Source organism: Poecile atricapillus, chromosome 31 (genome assembly GCF_030490865.1).
Source record: "Poecile atricapillus isolate bPoeAtr1 chromosome 31, bPoeAtr1.hap1, whole genome shotgun sequence".
In the NCBI taxonomy this organism is placed as follows: Eukaryota; Metazoa; Chordata; class Aves; order Passeriformes; family Paridae; genus Poecile; species Poecile atricapillus.
Genome location: NC_081279.1, coordinates 3,218,520 through 3,238,765, shown reverse-complemented (window position 1 = coordinate 3,238,765; position 20,246 = coordinate 3,218,520). Strand labels below are relative to the sequence as shown.

The 20,246-nt window shown below is 46.0% G+C and overlaps 1 protein-coding gene across 1 annotated transcript in view; it reads left to right on the top strand.

Moving 5' to 3' along the window:
* The window catches only part of KPTN (kaptin, actin binding protein), a gene marked incomplete at both ends in the record, with an annotated part of 28,729 nt that overhangs the window by 676 nt on the left and 7,807 nt on the right, over window positions 1-20,246 (top strand). The window contains 8 exons of the mRNA XM_058859802.1: window positions 135-218; window positions 6,012-6,066; window positions 6,993-7,068; window positions 8,385-8,458; window positions 11,907-12,016; window positions 15,536-15,616; window positions 17,695-17,758; window positions 20,064-20,199. Of these exons, the coding sequence (XP_058715785.1) occupies window positions 135-218; window positions 6,012-6,066; window positions 6,993-7,068; window positions 8,385-8,458; window positions 11,907-12,016; window positions 15,536-15,616; window positions 17,695-17,758; window positions 20,064-20,199 (680 nt within the window). The remainder of the gene's footprint in view (window positions 1-134; window positions 219-6,011; window positions 6,067-6,992; window positions 7,069-8,384; window positions 8,459-11,906; window positions 12,017-15,535; window positions 15,617-17,694; window positions 17,759-20,063; window positions 20,200-20,246) is intronic.

Sequence of the window (20,246 nt, the reverse complement as noted above, 5' to 3'; positions counted from 1 at the left end):
TGGTTTGGGGCAATTTTTGGGGGTCTCTGGGTGGTTTTTGGGGGTCTCAGGACGTTTTGGGGTCTCTGGGATGGTTTTTGGGGTCTCTGTGGGTGATTTTTGGGGGTCTCAGGACATTTTTGGGGTCCCCCCAGGACTCGGGGGACAAGCCCAGCCCTTCCTCAACATTTACTGCGACTACGAACCCGGCTGCGAGTTCGACCTCGACTCCGTGGCCCGTGAGAGACCCCGAAAATGGGATTGGGGACCCCAAAAATGGGATTTGGGACCCAAAAATGGGATTTGGGATCCTAAAAATGGGATTTGGGACCCCCAAAATGGGATTTGGGACCCCCAAAATGGGATTTGGGACCCCAAAAATGGGATTTGGGACCCCGAAAATGGGATTTGGGATCCCAAAAATGGGATTTGGGACCCCAAAAAATGGGATTTGGGACCCCAAAATGGGATTTGGGACCCAAAAATGGGATTTGGGACCCCCAAAATGGATTTGGGACCCCAAAATGGGATTTGGGACCCCAAAATGGGATTTGGGACCCCAAAATGGGATTTGGGACCCTGAAAATGGGATTTGGGACCCGAAAAATGGATTTGGGACCCCAAAAATGGGATTTGGGACCCTAAAAATGGGATTTGGGACCCCAAAAATGGGAATTGGGACCCCAAAAATGGGATTTGGGACCCTAAAAATGGGATTTGGGACCCCAAAAATGGGATTTGGGACCCCAAAATGGGATTTGGGACCCCAAAAATGGGATTTGGGACCCCAAAATGGGATTGGGATCCTAAAAATGGGATTTGGGACCCTAAAAATGGGATTTGGGACCCCAAAAATGGATTTGGGATCCTAAAAATGGGATTTGGAGTTCCAAAAATGGGATTTGGGACCCCAAAAATGGGATTTGGGACCCCGAAAATGGGATTTGGGACCCCAAAAATGGGGTTTGGGACCCCAAAAATGGGATTTGGGACCCCAAAAATGGGATTTGGGACCCCGAAAATGGGATTTGGGACCCCAAAAATGGGATTTGAGACCCCCAAAATGGGATTTGGGACCCCAAAAATGGGATTTGGGACCCAAAAATGGGATTTGAGACCCCGAAAATGGGATTTGGGACCCCAAAAATGGGGTTTGGGACCCCCAAAAATGGGATTTGGGACCCCAAAAATGGGATTTGGGACCCCGAAAATGGGATTTGGGACCCCCAAAATGGGATTTGGGACCCCGAAAATGGATTTGGGACCCCCAAAATGGGATTTGGGACCCCAAAAATGGGATTTGGGACCCCAAAATGGGATTTGGGACCCTAAAAATGGGATTTGGGACACTGAAAATGGGATTTGGGACCCTAAAAATGGGATTTGGGATCCTAAAAATGGGATTTGGGATCCTAAAAATGGGATTTGGGACCCCATAAAATTGAATTTGGGACCCCAAAAATGGGATTTGGGACCCTAAAAATGGGATTTGGGATCCAAAAATGGGATTTGGGACCCCAAAAATGGGATTTGGGACCCCGAAAATGGGAATTGGGACCCCCAAAATGGGATTTGGGACCCTAAAAATGGGATTTGGGACCCCAAAAATGGGATTGGGGACCCCAAAAATGGGATTTAGGACCCAAAAAATGGGATTTGGGACCCTAAAAATGGGATTTGGGACACAAAAATGGGATTTGGGATCCTAAAAATGGGATTTGGGATCCTAAAAATGGGATTTGGGACCCCAAAAATGGGATTTGGGACCCCGAAAATGGGATTTGGGACCCCAAAAATGGGATTTGGGACCCCAAAATGGGATTTGGGACCCCAAAAATGGGATTTGGGACCCCAAAAATGGGATTTGGGATCCTAAAAATGGGATTTGGGACCCCAAAAATGGGATTTGGGACCCTAAAAATGGGATTTGGGACCCCAAAAATGGGATTGGGGACCCTAAAAATGGGATTTGGGACCCTAAAAATGGGATTTGGGACCCCCAAAAATGGGATTTGGGACCCCCAAAAATGGGATTTGGGACCCCCAAAAATGGGATTTGGGACCCCAAAATGGGATTTGGGACCCCGAAAATGGGATTTGGGACCCTAAAAATGGGATTTGGGACCCAAAAATGGGATTTGGGACCCCCAAAATGGGATTTGGGATCCCAAAAATGGGATTTGGGACCCCCAAAATGGGATTTGGGACCCCAAAAATGGGATTTGGGACCCCAAAATGGGATTTGGGACCCCGAAAATGGGATTTGGGATCCAAAAATGGGATTTGGGACCCCAAAAATGGGATTTGGGACCCCAAAATGGGATTTGGGACCCCAAAAATGGGATTTGCGACCCCAAAATGGGATTTGGGACCCCAAAAAGGGGATTTGGGACCCCAAAATGGGATTTGGGACCCCAAAAATGGGATTTGGGACCCCAAAATGGGATTTGGGACCCCAAAAATGGGATTTGGGACCCCAAAATGGGATTTGGGACCCTAAAAATGGGATTTGGGACCCCAAAAATGGGATTTGGGACCCCCAAAATGGGATTTGGGACCCAAAAATGGGATTTGGGACCCCCAAAAATGGGATTTGGGACCCTAAAAATGGGATTTAGGATCCTAAAAATGGGATTTGGGACCCCAAAAATGGGATTTGGGATCCTAAAAATGGGGTTTGGGACCCTAAAAATGGGATTTGGGACCCTAAAAATGGGATTTGGGACCCCGAAAATGGGATTTGGGACCCCAAAAATGGGATTTGGGACCCCAAAATGGGATTTGGGACCCTGAAAATGGGATTTGGGACCCCCAAAATGGGATTTGGGACCCTAAAATGGGATTTGGGACCCCAAAAATGGGATTTGGGACCCCCAAAATGGGATTTGGGACCCCAAAAATGGGATTTGGGACCCTAAAAATGGGATTTGGGACCCAAAAATGGGATTTGGGACCCCGAAAATGGGATTTGGGATCCTAAAAATGGGATTTGGGACCCAAAAATGGGATTTGGGACCCCCAAAATGGGATTTGGGATCCTAAAAATGGGATTTGGGACCCCCAAAATGGGATTTGGGACCCCAAAAATTCGGCTGGGACTCCAAAACTGGGGATTGGGGCCCCATAAAATTAAATTTGGGACCCCAAAAATGGGATTTGGGACCCAAAAATGGGATTTGGGACCCCGAAAATGGGATTTGGGACCCCAAAAATTGGATTTGGGACCCTGAAAATGGGAATTGGGACCCCCAAAATGGGGTTTGGGACCCCCAAAATGGGATTTGGGACCCCAAAAATGGGATTTGGGACCCCCAAAAATGGGATTTGGGACCCCCAAAATGGGGTTTGGGACCCTAAAAATGGGATTTGGGATCATAAAAATGGGATTTGGGACCCCAAAATTGGGATTTGGGATCCCAAAATGGGATTTGGGACCCCAAAAATGGGATTTGGGATCCTAAAAATGGGATTTGGGACCCTAAAATGGGATTTGGGACCCTAAAAATGGGATTTGGGACCCTAAAAATGGGATTTGGGACCCTAAAAATGGGATTTGGGACCCCAAAATGGGATTTGGGACCCTAAAAATGGGATTTGGGACCCTAAAAATGGGATTTGAGATCCAAAAATGGGATTTGGGATCCTAAAATGGGATTTGGGACCCGAAAAATGGGATTTGGGACCCCAAAAATTCGGCTGGGACTCCAAAACTGGGGATTGGGACCCCAAAAATGGGATTTGGGACCCCAAAAATGGGATTTGGGACCCCGAAAATGGGATTTGGGACCCAAAAATGGGATTTGGGACCCCAAAAATGGGATTTGGGATCCCAAAAATGGGATTTGGGACCCCAAAAATGGGATTTGGGACCCTGAAAATGGGAATTGGGACCCCCAAAATGGGGTTTGGGACCCCCAAAATGGGATTTGGGACCCCAAAAATGGGATTTGGGACCCCAAAATGGGATTTGGGACCCTAAAATGGGATTTGGGATCCTAAAAATGGGATTTGGGACCCCAAAATTGGGATTTGGGATCCTAAAATTGGGATTTGGGACCCTAAAAATGGGATTTGGGACCCCAAAAATGGGATTTGGGACCCCAAAATGGGATTTGGGATCCAAAAATGGGATTTGGGACCCCAAAAATGGGATTTGGGACCCCAAAATGGGATTTGGGACCCTAAAAATGGGATTTGGGACCCCAAAAATGGGATTTGGGACCCCCAAAATGGGATTTGGGATCCCAAAAATGGGATTTGGGACCCCAAAAATGGGATTTGGGACCCTGAAAATGGGAATTGGGACCCCCAAAATGGGGTTTGGGACCCCCAAAATGGGATTTGGGACCCCAAAAATGGGATTTGGGACCCCAAAATGGGATTTGGGACCCTAAAATGGGATTTGGGATCCTAAAAATGGGATTTGGGACCCCAAAATTGGGATTTGGGATCCTAAAATTGGGATTTGGGACCCTAAAAATGGGATTTGGGACCCCAAAAATGGGATTTGGGACCCCAAAATGGGATTTGGGATCCAAAAATGGGATTTGGGACCCCAAAAATGGGATTTGGGACCCCAAAATGGGATTTGGGACCCTAAAAATGGGATTTGGGACCCCAAAAATGGGATTTGGGACCCCCAAAATGGGATTTGGGACCCCCAAAATGGGATTTGGGACCCTAAAATTGGGATTTGGGACCCCGAAAATGGGATTTGGGACCCCCAAAATGGGATTTGGGACCCCAAAAATGGGATTTGGGATCCTAAAAATGGGATTTGGGACCCCGAAAATGGGATTTGGGACCCCCAAAATGGGATTTGGGACCCCAAAAATGGGATTTGGGACCCTAAAATGGGATTTGGGACCCCCAAAATGGGGTTTGGGACCCCGAAAATGGGATTTGGGATCCTAAAAATGGGATTTGGGACCCAAAAATGGGATTTGGGACCCCAAAAATGGGATTTGAGACCCCAAAAATGGGATTTGGGGCTCCAAAAATGGGATTTGGGACCCCAAAATGGGATTTGGGACCCCAAAAATGGGATTTGGGGCTCCAAAAATGGGATTTGGGACCCCGAAAATGGGATTTGGGACCCCAAAAATGGGATTTGGGACCCCAAAAATGGGATTTGGGACCCTAAAAATGGGATTTGGGACCCCAAAAATGGGATTTGGGACCCTAAAAATGGGATTTGGGACCCTAAAAATGGGATTTGGGACCCTAAAAATGGGATTTGGGACCCCAAAAATGGGATTTGGGATCATAAAAATGGGATTTGGGACCCCGAAAATGGGATTTGGGACCCCCAAAATGGGATTTGGGATCCTAAAAATGGGATTTGGGACCTAAAAATGGGATTTGGGACCCCGAAAATGGGATTTGGGACCCCGAAAATGGGATTTGGGACCCCCCAAAATGGGATTTGGGACCCCAAAAATGGGATTTGGGGCTCCAAAAATGGGATTTGGGACCCCAAAAATGGGGCTGGGACCCCAAAAATGGGATTTGGGACCCCCAAAATGGGATTTGGGACCCCAAAAATGGGATTTGGGACCCCGAAAATGGGATTTGGGACCCCGAAAATGGGATTTGGGACCTCAAAAATGGGATTTGAGACCCCGAAATGGGATTTGGGACCCTAAAAATGGAGCTGGAACCCCGAAAATGGGATTTGGGACCCCAAAAATGGGATTTGGGACCCTAAAATTGGGATTTGGGATCCTAAAATGGGGCTGGGACCCCAAAAATGGGATTTGGGACCCTAAAAATGGGGCTGGGACTCCAAAAATGGGATTTGGGACCCCAAAAATTTGGCTGGGACTCCAAAACTGGGGATTGGGACCCCATAAAATTAAATTTGGGACCCCAAAAATGGGATTTGGGACCCCCAGGTTGATTTTGGGACCCCTCAAGTTGGTTTTGGGGACCCCCAGGTTGATTTTGGGACCCCAAAAATGGGATTTGGGACCCCCAAAATGGGATTTGGGGACCCCCAAAGAGGTCCCAGCCCCCCCTTTTCCCCTCCCCAGAGAGCTGCCTCAACCTGGAGCTTCGCTTCACCCCCTTCCAGCTGTGCCACGCACAGTGAGTCACCCCAAAACACCCAAAACACCCCTAAAATGCCCAAAATCACCCCAAAAAACCCAAAATCACCCCAAAAACACCGCAAAAAACCCCAAAATCACCCCATAAAAACCCAAAAAAACCCAAAAACGCCCCAAAAAACCCCAAAATCACCCCAAAAAAAACCAAAAAAACCCAAAAACGCCCCAAAAAACCACAAAATCACCCCAAAAATACCTCAAAATACCCCAAAATCACCCCAAAAACCCCCAAAATCACCCCAAAAAACCCCAAAAATACCTCAAAATACCCCAAAATCACCCCAAAAAAACAAAAAAAAACCCCAAATCACCCCAAAAAACCAAAAAAACCCAAAATCCCCCCCAAAAATACCCAAAAAACACCAAAAAAACCCCAAAAAACCCCAATATTCCCCCAAAATCCCCCCAAAAACCCAAACCCCCCCAAATCACCCCAAAAAAAAACCAAAAAACCCAGAATCCCCCCAAAATCCCCCCAAATCCCCCAAAATTACCCTAAAAAACCCCAAATCCCCCAAAATCCCTCCAAAAAACCCCAAAATCCCCCCAAATCTGCCCAAACCCCCCCCCAAAAAAACCACAAATCGCCCCAAAATCCCCCCAAAAAACCCAAAGTCCCCCAAAAAAACCAAAAATCCCCCCAAAATCACCACAAAAAAACCCCAAATCCCCCTAAAATCACCCAAGACCCCAAAATCCCTCCAAAAAAACCCCAAAAAAACCCCAAATCCCCCCCAAAACCCCCCAAAATCCTCCAAAATCCCCCAAAAAAACCCTAAAAAACCCCAAAATCCTTCCCCAAAAAAACCCCAAAGAACCCCAAAATCACCCTAAAAAAACCCCAAATCCCCCCAAAAAACCCCAAAATCCCCCAAAATCCCCCCAAAATCCCCTCTGGCCCCGCAGGGTTCGTGTTGGGGAGCACCTGGAGACCGTGTTCCTGCTGAGCGGGAACGACCCCGGGATCCACCTGTACCGGGAGGTGAGAGCCAAAATACCCCAAATTCACCCCAAAACACCCCAAAAACCCCAAAATCCACCCCAAAAAACCCCAAAAACCCCAAAATCCACCCCAAAAACCCCCAAAAACCCCCAAAATCCACCACAAAAATGCCTAAAAATCCCAAAATCCACCCCAAATTCACCTGTACCGGGAGGTGAGAGCCAAAATACCCCAAATTCACCCCAAAAATCCACAAATTCACCCCAAAAACCCCCAAATTCACCCAAATTCACCCCAAAAACCCCCAAAATCCACCCCAAAAACCCCCAAATTCACCCCAAAACACCCCAAATCCACCTGTACCGGGAGGTGAGAGCCAAAATACCCCAAATTCACCCCAAAACACCCCAAAACACCCCAAAATCCACCCAAATCCACCCAAATCCCCCCCAAATCCCACCTAAATTCCCCCCAAATGCCCCCAGATCCCCCCCAACCCCCCAAATCTCCCCCAGACACCCCAAATTCCCCCAAATCCCCCCAAATCCTCCCCAAATCCCCTCAAATCCCCCAGGATTCCCCAAACCCCACAAATCTCCCCCAGATCCCACCAGATGCCCCCAAATCCCCCCAAATCCCCCCTAAATCCCCCTTGGATCCCCCTTGGATCCCTCCAGATCCCCCCAAAGCCCCCTGGATCCCCCCCAACCCCCCCCACCAAATTCCCCAAATCCCCCCCAGACCCCCCAAATCCCCCTTGGATCCCTCCAGACCCCCCCCAAATCCCCCCAAATCCCCCCCAGATCCCCCCTAAATACCCCCCAAATTCCCCCAAATCCCCCCCAAATCCCTCAAATCCCCCCCAAATCCCCCCAGATCCCTCCTAAATCCCCCCCAGACCCCCCCAGACCCCCCCAAATCCCCCCCAAATCCCCCCAAATCCCCCAAGAGCCCCCCAAATCCCTCCTAAATCCCCCCCAAATCCCCCCCAGATCCCCCCAAATCCCCCCCAAATCCTCCCCAGATCCTCCCAGGATCCCCCAAACACCCCCAGGATCCCCCCAAATCCCCCGAAATCCCCCCAAATCCCCCCCCGAGCCCCCCAGACCTCCCCAGATCCCCCCAAATCTCCCCCAAATCCCCCCAAAACCTCCCCAGATCCCCCGAAATTCCCCCAAATCCCCCCTGGATCCCCCTTGGATCCCTCCAGATCCCCCCAAATCCCCCCAAATCTCCCCAGATCCCCCCAGATCCCCCCAGATCCCCCCCAAATCCCCCAAATCCCCCCCGATTTCCCATTCCCGGGTTTTTGGGTTGAATTCCGGGGATTTTGGGTTTTTCCCGTTGTTTTGCAGAACCCCGGCTCGCACCAGTTCGAGGAGCAGCCGATCCAGCTGCTCTTCCCCGAGCTCCAGGACGTCCCCAGCACGTAGGGAGCCTTCCTCTTCATCCTCCTCATCCTCATCTTCATCCTCCTCATCCTCAGCTTCCTCATCCTCAGCTTCATCTTCATCCTCCTCTTCATCCTCCTCATCCTCAGCTTCCTCATCCTCAGCTTCATCCTCCTCATCTTCATCTTCCTCATCTTCATCTCCCTCCTCATCTTCCTCATCCTCATCTTCCTCTTCATCCTCCTCCTCCTCCTCATCTTCATCGTCATCTTCCTCTTCTTCATCTTCCTCCTCCTCTTCTTCATCCTCCTCATCTTCCTTCATCCTCATCTTCCTCTTCCTCCTCCTCTTCTTCATCTTCATCCTCCTCATCTTCATCTTCATCCTCCTCTTCTTCATCTTCCTTCTCTTCTTCTTCATCTTCCTCCTCCTCATCTTCCTCTTCATCCTCCTCTTCTTCATCTTCCTCCTCCTCATCTTCATTTTCCTCCTCCTCATCTTCCCCCTCCTCCTCCTCATCTTCATCTTCCTCCTCTTCTTTTTCCTCTTTTTCCTCTTCTCCTCTTCCTCCTCTTCTTCCTCATCTTCCTCTTCCTCCTCTTCCTCTTCTCCTCCTCCTCCTACTCTTCTTTCTCTTCTTCTTCCTCTTCTTCCTCTTCTTTCTCTTTCTCCTCTTCTTCTACTTCTTTCTCTTTTTCCTTCTACTCCTCATCTTCATCTTCCTTTTCATCTTCATCTTCCTCATCTTCCTCTTCTTCTTTCCTGTTTTTCCCCATTCCCATCATTCTCTGGCTCCATTTTTCCCATTTTTCCCGGTTTTTTTCCCATTTTCCCCATTTTTTCCCCCATTTTTCTCTGTTTTTTTTCCCCATTTTTCCCATCATTCTCTGGCTCCATTTCCATTCCCATTTTTCCCATTTTTTTCTCATCATTCTCTGATTCCATTTTTCCCATTTTTCCCATTTTTTTCCCATTTCTCCAGGGTTCTGTGGCTCCATTTTTCCCGTTTTTTTCCCATTTTTCCCATCATTCTCTGGCTCCATTTCCATTCCCATTTTTCCCATTTTTCCCATTTCTTTCCCCATTTTTTCCCCGTTTTTCCCCGTTTTTTTCCCCATTTTTTCCCCCATTTTTCCCATTTCTTTTCCCATTTTTCCCATCATTCTCTGGCCCCATTTTTCCCATTTTTCCCGTTTTTTCCCCAGGGTTCTGTGGCTCCATTTCCATTCCCATTTTTCCCATTTTTCCCGTTTTTTTCCCCATTTTTTCCCCGATTTTTCCTGTTTCTTTTTCCCATTTTTTTCCCATCATTCTGTGGCTCCATTTCCATTCCCATTTTCCCCATTTTTTTCCCATCATTCTCTGGCTCCATTTTTCCCATTTTTCCCGTTTTTTCCCCATTTTCCCAGGGTTCTGTGGCTCCATTTCCATTCCCATTTTTCCCATTTTTTTCTCATTTTTCCAGCATTCTGTGGCTTCATTTTTCCCATTTTTTTTCCAGTTTTTCCCCATTTTTTCCCCCATTTTTCCCATTTCTTTTTCCCATTTTTCCCATCATTCTCTGGCTCCATTTCCATTCCCATTTTTCCCATTTTTCCCGTTTTTTTTTCCCTTCATTCCCATCATTCTCTGGCTCCATTTCCATTCCCATTTTTCCCATTTTTCCCGTTTTTTTCCCCATTTTCCCCAGGGTTCTGTGGCTCCACGTGCAGCCCCGTTATTCCCATCATTCTCTGATTCCATTTTTCCCATTTTTCCCGTTTTTTTCCCCATTTCCCCAGGGTTCTGTGGCTCCATTTCCATTCCCATTTTTCTCATTTTTCCCGTTTTTTCCCCATTTTCCCAGGGTTCTGTGGCTCCATTTCCATTCCCATTTTTCCCATTTTTTTCCCATTTTTCCAGCATTCTGTGGCTTCATTTTTCCCATTTTTTTTCCAGTTTTTCCCCATTTTTCCCCCCATTTTTCCCATTTCTTTTTCCCTTCATTCCCATCATTCTCTGGCTCCATTTCCATTCCCATTTTTCCCATTTTTCCCGTTTTTCCCGTTTTTTCCCATTTTTCCCATCATTCTCTGGCTCCATTTCCATTCCCATTTTTCCCATTTTTCCCATTTTTTCCCCATTTTCCCAGCGTTCTGTGGCTCCATGTCCAGCCCCATTATTCCCATTTCTTTCCCCATTTTTTCCCCCATTTTTCCCATTTATTTTCCCATTTTTTTCCCATCATTCTCTGTCTCCATTTTTCCCATTTTTCCTGTTTTTTTCCCCATTTTTCCCATCGTTCTCTGGCTCCATTTTTCCCATTTTTCCCATTTTTCCCCCATTTTTCCCATTTTTTCCCCCATTTTTCCCATTTTTTTCCGATTTTTTTCCCCATTTTTCCCCCCATTTTTCCCATTTCTTTCCCTGTTTTTTTCCCCATTTTTTCCCATTTTTCCCATCATTCTCTGGCTCCATTTCCATTCCCATTTTTCCCATTTTTTTCCCCGTTTTTCCCCGTTTTTTTCCCCATTTTTTCCCCGATTTTTCCCGTTTCTTTTTCCCATTTTTCCCATCATTCTCTGGCTCCATTTCCATTCCCATTTTTCCCATTTTTCCCGTTTTTTTTTTCCCGTTATTCCCATCATTCTCTGGCTCCATTTCCATTCCCATTTTTCCCATTTTTCCCGTTTTTTCCCCGTTTTTTCCCAGGGTTCTGTGGCTCCATTTCCATTCCCATTTTTCCCATCATTCTCTGGCTCCATTTTTCCCATTTTTCCCGTTTTTTCCCCATTTTTCCAGGGTTCTGTGGCTCCATTTCCAGCCCCATTTTTCCTGTATTTTTCCCCATTTTCCCATCATTCTCTGGCTCCATTTCCAGCCCCATTTTTCCCATTTCTTTCCCCATTTTTCCCCGTTTTTTCCCCATTTTTTCCCCATTTTTCCCCCCATTTTTCCCATTTTTTTTCCCATTTTTCCCATCATTCTCTGGCCCCATTTTTCCCATTTTTCCCATTTTTCCCGTTTTTTTCCCGTTTTTTCCCAGGGTTCTGTGGCTCCATTTCCATTCCCATTTTCCCCATTTTTTTCCCATCATTCTCTGGCTCCATTTTTCCCATTTTCCCCGTTTTTTTCCCATTTTCCCAGGGTTCTGTGGCTCCATTTCCAGCCCCATTTTTCCCATTTTTCTCGGGTTTTTTTTCCCATTTTTCCCATCATTCTCTGGCTCCATTTTTCCCATTTTTCCCATTTTTTCCCCCATTTTTCCCATTTCTTTTTCCCATTTTTCCCATCATTCTCTGGCTCCATTTTTCCCCGTTTTTTCCCCATTTTTTCCCCCATTTTTCCCATTTTTTTTCCCCATTTTTTTCCATCATTCTCTGGCTCCATTTCCATTCCCATTTTTCCCATTTTTCCCGTTTTTTTCCCGTTTTTCCCCAGGGTTCTGTGGCTCCATTTCCATTCCCATTTTTCCCATTTTTCCCGTTTTTTTCCCCATTTTTCCAGGGTTCTGTGGCTCCACGTGCAGCCCCTGCCGGGCTCTGGCCATCGTCTCTCGGCCCTGGGCTGCCAGAGCGGCTTCGTGCGGGCGGCGCGAGTGGACGAGGGGAGCCGAGGTCAGCCAGCCCCACATTCCCGAATTCCCAAATTCCCAAATTCCCTGAATTCCCAAATTCCCTGAATTCCCTGAATCCCAAAATCCTGAATTCCTGAATTCCCTGAATTCCTGAGTCCTTAAATTCCTGAATTCCTGAATTCCTGAATTCCCTGAATTCCCTGAATCCCAAAATCCTGAATTCCTGAATCCCAAAATCCTGAATTCCCTGAATCCCAAAATCCCTGAATCCCTGAATTCCTGAATTCCCTGAATCCCAAAATCCTGAATTCCTGAATCCCAAAATCCTGAATTCCTGAATTCCCTGAGTCCTTAAATTCCTGAATTCTGAATTCCCTGAATTCCCTGGATTCCTGAATCCCAAAATCCTGAATCCCTGAATTCCCTGGATTCCTGAATTCCCTGGATTCCCAAATTCCCAAATTCCCTGAATACCAAAATCCTGAATCCCTGAATTCCCTGAATCCCTGAATTCCCTGAATCCCAAAATTCCCAGAATTCCTGAATTCCAAAATCCTGAATCCCTGAACTCCCTGGATTCCCGAATTCCCTGAATTCCCTGAATCCCAAAATCCTGAATCCCTGAATTCCCTGAATCCCAAAATCCTGAATCCCTGAATCCTAAAATCCTGAATCCCTGAATTCCCTGAATCCCTGAATTCCCAGAATTCCTGAATTCCCAGGATTCCCTGAATCCCAAAATCCTGAATCCCTGAATTCCTGAATCCTGAATCCCTGGATTCCCTGAATCCCAAAATCCTGAATTCCCTGAATTCCCAGAATTCCTGAATTCCCTGAGTCCTTAAATTCCTGAATTCTGAATTCCCTGAATTCCCTGGATTCCCTGAATCCCAAAATCCTGAATTCCCAAATTCCCTGGATTCCTGAATTCCCTGCATTCCCAAATTCCCTGGATTCCCTGAATCCCAAAATCCTGAATCCCTGAATTCCCAGAATTCCCAGAATTCCCAGGATTCCCGAATTCCCTGGATTCCTGAATCCCAAAATCCTGAATTCCTGAATTCCCTGGATGCCCGAATTCCCTGGATTCCTGAATTCCAAAATCCTGGATTCCCTGAATTCCCTGAATTCCTGAATCCCAAAATCCTGAATTCCCGAATTCCCTGGATTCTCTGAATCCTTAAATTCCTGAATCCCAAAATCCTGGATTCCCAAAATCCTGAATTCCCTGGATTCCCAAATTCCCTGGATTCCCTGAATCCCAAAATCCTGAATCCCTGAATTCCCAGAATTCCCAGAATTCCCAGGATTCCCGAATTCCCTGGATTCCTGAATCCCAAAATCCTGAATTCCCAAATTCCCTGGATTCCCTGAATCCCTGAATCCTGGATTCCTGAATTCCCTGGATTCCCAAATCCCAAAATCCTGAATTCCTGAATTCCCTGAATCCCAAAATCCTGAATCCCTGAATTCCCTGAATCCCAAAATCCTGAATCCCTGGATTCCCTGAATCCCAAAATCCTGGATTCCCAAAATCCTGAATTCCCTGGATTCCCAAATTCCCTGGATTCCCTGAATCCCAAAATCCTGAATTCCTGAATTCCCTGAATCCCAAAATCCTGAATCCCTGAATTCCCAGAATTCCTGAATTCCAAAATCCTGAATCCCTGAATTCCCTGGATTCCCGAATTCCCTGAATTCCCTGAATCCCAAAATCCTGAATCCCTGAATTCCCTGGATTCCTGAATCCCTGAATCCTGAATTCCCTGAATCCCAAAATCCTGAATCCCTGAATTCCCCGAATTCCTGAATCCCAAAATCCTGAATTCCCTGAATCCCAAAATCCTGAATTCCCGAATTCCCTGGATTCTCTGAATCCTTAAATTCCTGAATCCCAAAATCCTGGATTCCCAAAATCCTGAATTCCCTGGATTCCCAAATTCCCTGGATTCCCTGAATCCCAAAATCCTGAATTTCCTGCATTCCCGAATCCCAAAATCCTGAATTCCCAGAATTCCTGAATTCCCTGAATCCCAAAATCCTGAATTCCTGAATTCCCCGAATTCCTGAATCCCAAAATCCTGAATTCCCAGAATTCCTGAATCCCTGAATCCCCTGAGTCCTTAAATTCCTGAATTCTGAATTCCCTGAATTCCCAGAATTCCTGAATCCCAAAATCCTGAATTCCTGAATTCCAAAATCCCTGAATCCCAAATTCCTGAACCCCCAATTCCCCAAATCCCAAATTCCTGAATTCCTGAATTCTGAATCCCAAATCCCTGAATCCCTGAATTCTGAATCCCAAATTCCTGAATCCCAAAATCCCCCAACGCCTGAATCCCCATTTTCCCCAATTTCCCCCCCGTTTTCCCCCATTTTTTCCCATTTTCTCCCCATTTCCCCCCGTTTTTTCCCATTCTCCCCGTTTTTCTCCCCATTTTCTCCCCATTTTTTCCCGTTTTCCCCGTTTTTCTCCCCATTTTCTCCCCGTTTTTTCCCATTTTCCCGGTTTTTCTCCCCATTTCCCCCCATTTCTCCCCATTTCCCCCCATTTTCCCCCATTTTTTCCCATTTTCGCCGTGTTTTTTCCCGTTTTCCCCGGTTTTCTCCCCATTTTTTCCCATTTTTTCCCCGTTTTTTCCCATTTCCCCCCGTTTTTTCCCATTTCCCCCGTTTTTCTCCCCATTTCCCCCCGTTTTTTCCCGTTTTCCCGGTTTTTCTCCTCATTTCTCCCCGTTTTTTCCCGTTTCCCCCGGTTTTCTCCCCATTTCTCCCCATTTCCCCCCGTTTTTTCCCGTTTCCCCGGTTTTCTCCCCATTTCCCCCCATTTTTTCCCATTTTCCCCGTTTTTCTCCCCATTTTCTCCCCATTTTTTCCCGTTTTCCCCATTTTTTCCCATTTTCTCCCCATTTTTTCCCATTTTCCCGGTTTTTCTCCCCATTTCCCCCCATTTTTTCCTGTTTTCTCCCCGTTTTTTCCCATTTTCCCCAGTTTTCTCCTCTTTTCTCCCCATTTTTTCCCATTTTCCCCGGTTTTCTCCCCATTTCCCCCCATTTTTTCCCATTTTCCCCGGTTTTCTCCCCATTTCCCCCCATTTTTTCCCATTTTTTCCCGTTTTCTCCCCGTTTTTTCCCATTTTCCCGGTTTTTCTCTCCATTTTCTCCCCATTTTTTCCCATTTTCCCCATTTTTTCCCGTTTTCTCCCCATTTTTTCCCGTTTTCCCCGTTTTTCTCCCCATTTCTCCCCATTTCCCCCCATTTTTTCCCGTTTTCCCCGTTTTTCTCCCCATTTCCCCCCGTTTTTTTCCCGTTTTCCCCCGTTTTTCTCCCCATTTTCTCCTCATTTCCCCCCATTTTTTCCCGTTTTCCCGGTTTTTCTCCCCATTTCCCCCCGTTTTTTCCCATTTTCCCCCGTTTTCTCCCCGTTTTTTCCCGTTTTCCCGGTTTTTCTCCCCATTTCCCCCCGTTTTTTCCCGTTTTCCCGGTTTTTCTCCCCATTTTCTCCCCGTTTTTCTCCCCGTTTTTTCCCGTTTTCCCGTTTTTTCTCCCCATTTCCCAGCGGTGCTGCAGAGCTGGAGCGTTCAGCAGGACGGGCCGATCTCCACCGTGCTGCTCTTCCCCCTGCCCGCCCACGGGAGCGGTGAGAAAACGGGGAGAAAAACCGGGAAAACGGGAAAAAACGGGGAAAATGGGGGAAAACAGGGAGAAAACGGGGAGAAAACCGGGGAAAATGGGAAAAAACGGGGAGAAAAACGGGGGAAAATGGGAGAAAATGGGGAGAAAAACGGGGAAAACGGGAAAAAACGGGGGGAAAAACGGGGGAAAATGGGGAGAAAAACGGGGAGAAAAACGGGGAAAACGGGGAAAAACGGGGAGAAACGGGGAGAAAACGGGAAAAAATGGGGAGAAAACCGGGGAAAATGGGAAAAAATGGGGGGAAATGGGGGGAAATGGGAAAAAACGGGAAAGAACGGGGAGAAAACCGGGGAAAATGGGAAAAAATGGGGAGAAAACGGGGGAAAACGGGAAAAAACGGGGGGAAAACAGGGGAAAATGGGAAAAAACGGGAAAAAACGGGGAGAAAACCGGGGAAAACGGGAAAGAACGGGGAGAAAACGGGGGAAAACGGGGGAAAATGGGGAGAAATGGGGAGAAAAACCGGGGAAACGGGAAAAAATGGGGGGAAATGGGGAGAAAACCGGGAAAACGGGGAAAGCGGGAAAAAATGGGGAGAAAACGGGGGAAAATGGGGAGAAAAACCGGGAAAACGGGAAAAAACGGGGAGAAATGGGGAGAAAAGCCGGGAAAACGGGAAAAAACGGGGAGAAAATGGGGAAAAATGAGAAAAACGGGGAGAAAACGGGGGAAAATGGGAAAAAATGGGGGAAAATGGGGGGAAAATGGGGGAAAATAGGGAAAAAATGGGGAGAAAACGGGGGGAAATGGGAAAAAATGGGAAAAACGGGGAGAAAACGGGGGGGAAACGGGGGAAAATGGGAAAAAATGAGGAGAAAACGGGGGAAAATGGGAAAAAATGGAGAGAAAATGGGAAAAAATGGGAAAAAATGGGGGGAAAATGGGGGAAAATGGGAAAAAACTGGGAGAAAATGGGGGAAAATGGGGAGAAAACGGGGGAAAATGGGAAAAAAACGGGGAAAACGGGAAAAAACGGGAAGAAAACCGGGGAAAAAATGGGAAAAAACGGGGAGAAAACCGGGGAAAACGGGAAAAAATGGGAGAAAATGGGGAGAAAACAGGGAGAAAATGGGGGGAAAATCGGGGAAAATGGGAAAAAATGGGGAAAAACGGAGAAAATGGGGGAAAATAGGGAAAAAATGGGGAGAAAACGGGGGGAAATGGGGGGAAAATGGGAAAAAATGGGAAAAAAATGGGGGGAAAATGGGGAGAAAATGGGGGAAAATGGGGGAAAACGGGAAAAAACGGGGAGAAAAATGGAGAAAATGGGAAAAAATGGGGAGAAAATGGGGGGAAATGGGAAAAAATGGGGGAAAATGGGGAGAAAACGGGGAGAAAACGGGCGGAAAATGGGGAGAAAATGGGGGGAAAATGGGAAAAAATGGGGGGAAAATGGGAAAAAATGGGGGGAAAATGGGAAAAAATGGGGGGAAAATGGGAAAAAATGGGGGGAAAATGGGAAAAGATGGGGAAAAACGGAGAAAATGGGGGAAAATGGGGAAAAAATGGGGAGAAAACGGGGAGAAAATGGGGGGGAAAACGGGGGAAAATGGGAAAAAATGGGGGAAAAATGGTGAGAAAATTGGGGGGGAAATGGGGAAAAATGGGCAGAAAATGGGAAAAAATGGGGGGGAAATGGGAAAAAAAGGGGGAAAGTTGGAAAAAACGGGAGGAAAATGGGAAAAAACGGGGGGAAAATGGGAAAACATGGGAGAAAAATGGGAAAAAATCGGGGGAAAATGGGGGGAAAATGGGAAAAAGGGGGAAAAAATGGGAGGAAAACAGAAATAAATGGGGGGAAAATGGGGGAAAAATGGGAAAAAATGGGAAAAAATGGGAAAAAATGGGAAAAAATGGGAAAAACCCCCCTGGGCACCCCAAGGGAATCCCAGGAAAAGCCGGGAAGCCGCGGGAAAATCCCGATCCCGGTGGGAAAATGTTGGGAGAGCCCCGGATTCCCAAAATTCCCCGGTTTTGTTCCCATTTTTCCATGGAATTCCTCATGGAATTCCCATTTTCCAGAGGATCCCGAGGATTCCTGGAGCCTCCTGGTGAGCAGCGCCCTGGAGGCGGCCGTGGTTTATCGGTGAGCGCCGGAATTCCCAACATTCCCAAATTCCCGGGAAAATCCCAACAAAATCCAAAAAAAATCCCAAAAATCCCCCAAAAAATCCCAAAATCCCTAAAAAAATTCCAAAAAAAATCCAAAAAAAAATCCCCAAAAAATAAAAAAAAATCCCAAAAATTCCCCCCCAAAAATCCCAAAAATTCCCCAAAAAATCCTCCCTCAATCCCAAAAAAATCCCAAAAAAATCCCAACAAAATCCCACAAAAAATCCTCAAAAATCCCTAAAAAATTCCAAAAAAAATCCCAAAAAATCCCAAAAAATCCTCCAAAAAATCCCAACAAAATCCCACAAAAAAATCCCCAAAAATACCTAAAAAAATTAAAAAAAAAAAAAAAAATCCCCCAAAAATTCCCCCCCAAAAATCCCCAAAAATTCCCCAAAAAATCCTCCCTCAATCCCCAAAAAAATCCCAACAAAATCCCACAAAAAAATCCCAAAAATCCCCCAAAAAAATAAAAAAAAATTCCCAAAAATTCCCCCCCCAAAATCCCCAAAAATTCCCAAAAAAATCCTCCCTCAATCCCAGAAAAATCCCAACAAAATCCCACAAAAAATCCTCAAAAATCCCTAAAAAATTCCAAAAAAAAAATCCCAAAAAATCCCAAAAAATCCCCCAAAAAATCCCAACAAAATCCCACAAAAAAATCCCAAAATCCCTAAAAAATTCCAAAAAAAATCCAAAAAAAAATCCCCCAAAAATCCCCCCAAAAAATCCCAAAAATTCCCAAAAAAATCCTCCCTCAATCCCAGAAAAATCCCAACAAAATCCCACAAAAAAAATCCCAAAAATCCCCCAAAAATCCCAAAAATTCCCAAAAAAAGCCTCCCTCAATCCCAAAAAAATCCCAACAAAATCCCACAAAAAAATCCCCAAAAATCCCTAAAAAAATTCCCCAAAAAAATAAAAAAAAAATCCCAAAAATCCCCCCAAAAAATCCCAAAAATTCCCAAAAAAATCCTCTCTCAATCCCAGAAAAATCCCAACAAAATCCCACAAAAAAATCCCATTAAATCCCCAAAAATTCCCCAAAAAATCCCAAAAATTCCCAAAAAAATCCTTCCTCAATCCCAGAAAAATCCCAACAAAATCCCACAAAAAAATCCCAAAAATCCCCCCAAAAATTCCCCAAAAAAAAAAAAAATCCCAAACCCCCCCCCCAAAAATCCCAAAAATTCCCCAAAAAATCCTCCCTCAATCCCAGAAAAATCCCAACAAAATCCCACAAAAAAAATCCAGAAAAATCCCAAAAAATCCCAAAAATTCCCAAAAAAATCCTCCCTCAATCCCCAAAAAAATCCCAACAAAATCCCACAAAAAAATCCCAAAAATCCCCCAAAAAATCCCAAAAATTCCCAAAAAAAGCCTCCCTCAATCCCAGAAAAATCCCAACAAAATCCCACAAAAAATCCAGAAAAATCCCAAAAAATCCCAAAAATTCCCAAAAAAATCCTTCCTCAATCCCAGAAAAATCCCAACAAAATCCCACAAAAAAATCCCAAAAATCCCCCAAAAATCCCCCAAATCCATCCCCAAAATCCCCCAAATCCATCCCCAAAAATCCAATATTTTTTGGGATGGATTTTGGGGATTTTGGGGATTTTTGGGATGGATTTGGGATGGATTTTGGGGAGTTTTGGGGGGATTTTTGGGATGGATTTTGGGATAGATTTGGGTATTTTTGGGGGTATTTTGGGGATGGATTTTGGGTATTTTTGGGGGGATTTTTGGGATGGATTTTGGGTATTTTTGGGATGGATTTTGGGTTATTTTTGGGTATTTTGGGCTGGATTTTTGGGATATATTTTGGGGATTTTGGGGATTTTTGGGGGGATTTTTGGGATGGATTTTGGGGATTTTTGGGATGGATTTTGGGTTATTTTTGGGGATGGTTTTGGAAGATTTTTGGGGATTTTTGTGGATTTTGGGATGGATTTTGAGGATCTTGGGGATTTTGGGGGGATTTTTGGGATGGATTTTGGGTATTTTTGGGGGGATTTTTGGGCTGGATTTTGGGTATTTTTGGGATGGATTTTGGGTTATTTTGGGGTATTTTGGGCTGGATTTTTGGGATCTGTTTTGGGCTGGATTTTGGGTTATTTTTGGGGATTTTGGAGATGGATTTTGGGTATTTTTGGGGGGATTTTTGGGCTGGATTTTGGGTATTTTTGGGCTGGATTTTGGGTCATTTTGGGGTATTTTGGGCTGGATTTTTGGGATCTATTCCGGGCTGGATTTTCTGGCCCTTCCCTGCGGGATCCCAGCCGGATCCTCTCCCGGGGGCTTTCGGATCCTCTGGAGCTCCCCGGGAGCCGCGGCTCCGACGCCGTCGTTTGCGCCAAAGTCACCGACGTCGACTTCGACGGCGCCGCCGAAATCCTGCTGGGAACCTACGGCCAGGTGAGAGCCTGGAAATTCCCAATTCCTGAAAATTCCCTGGATTTTCC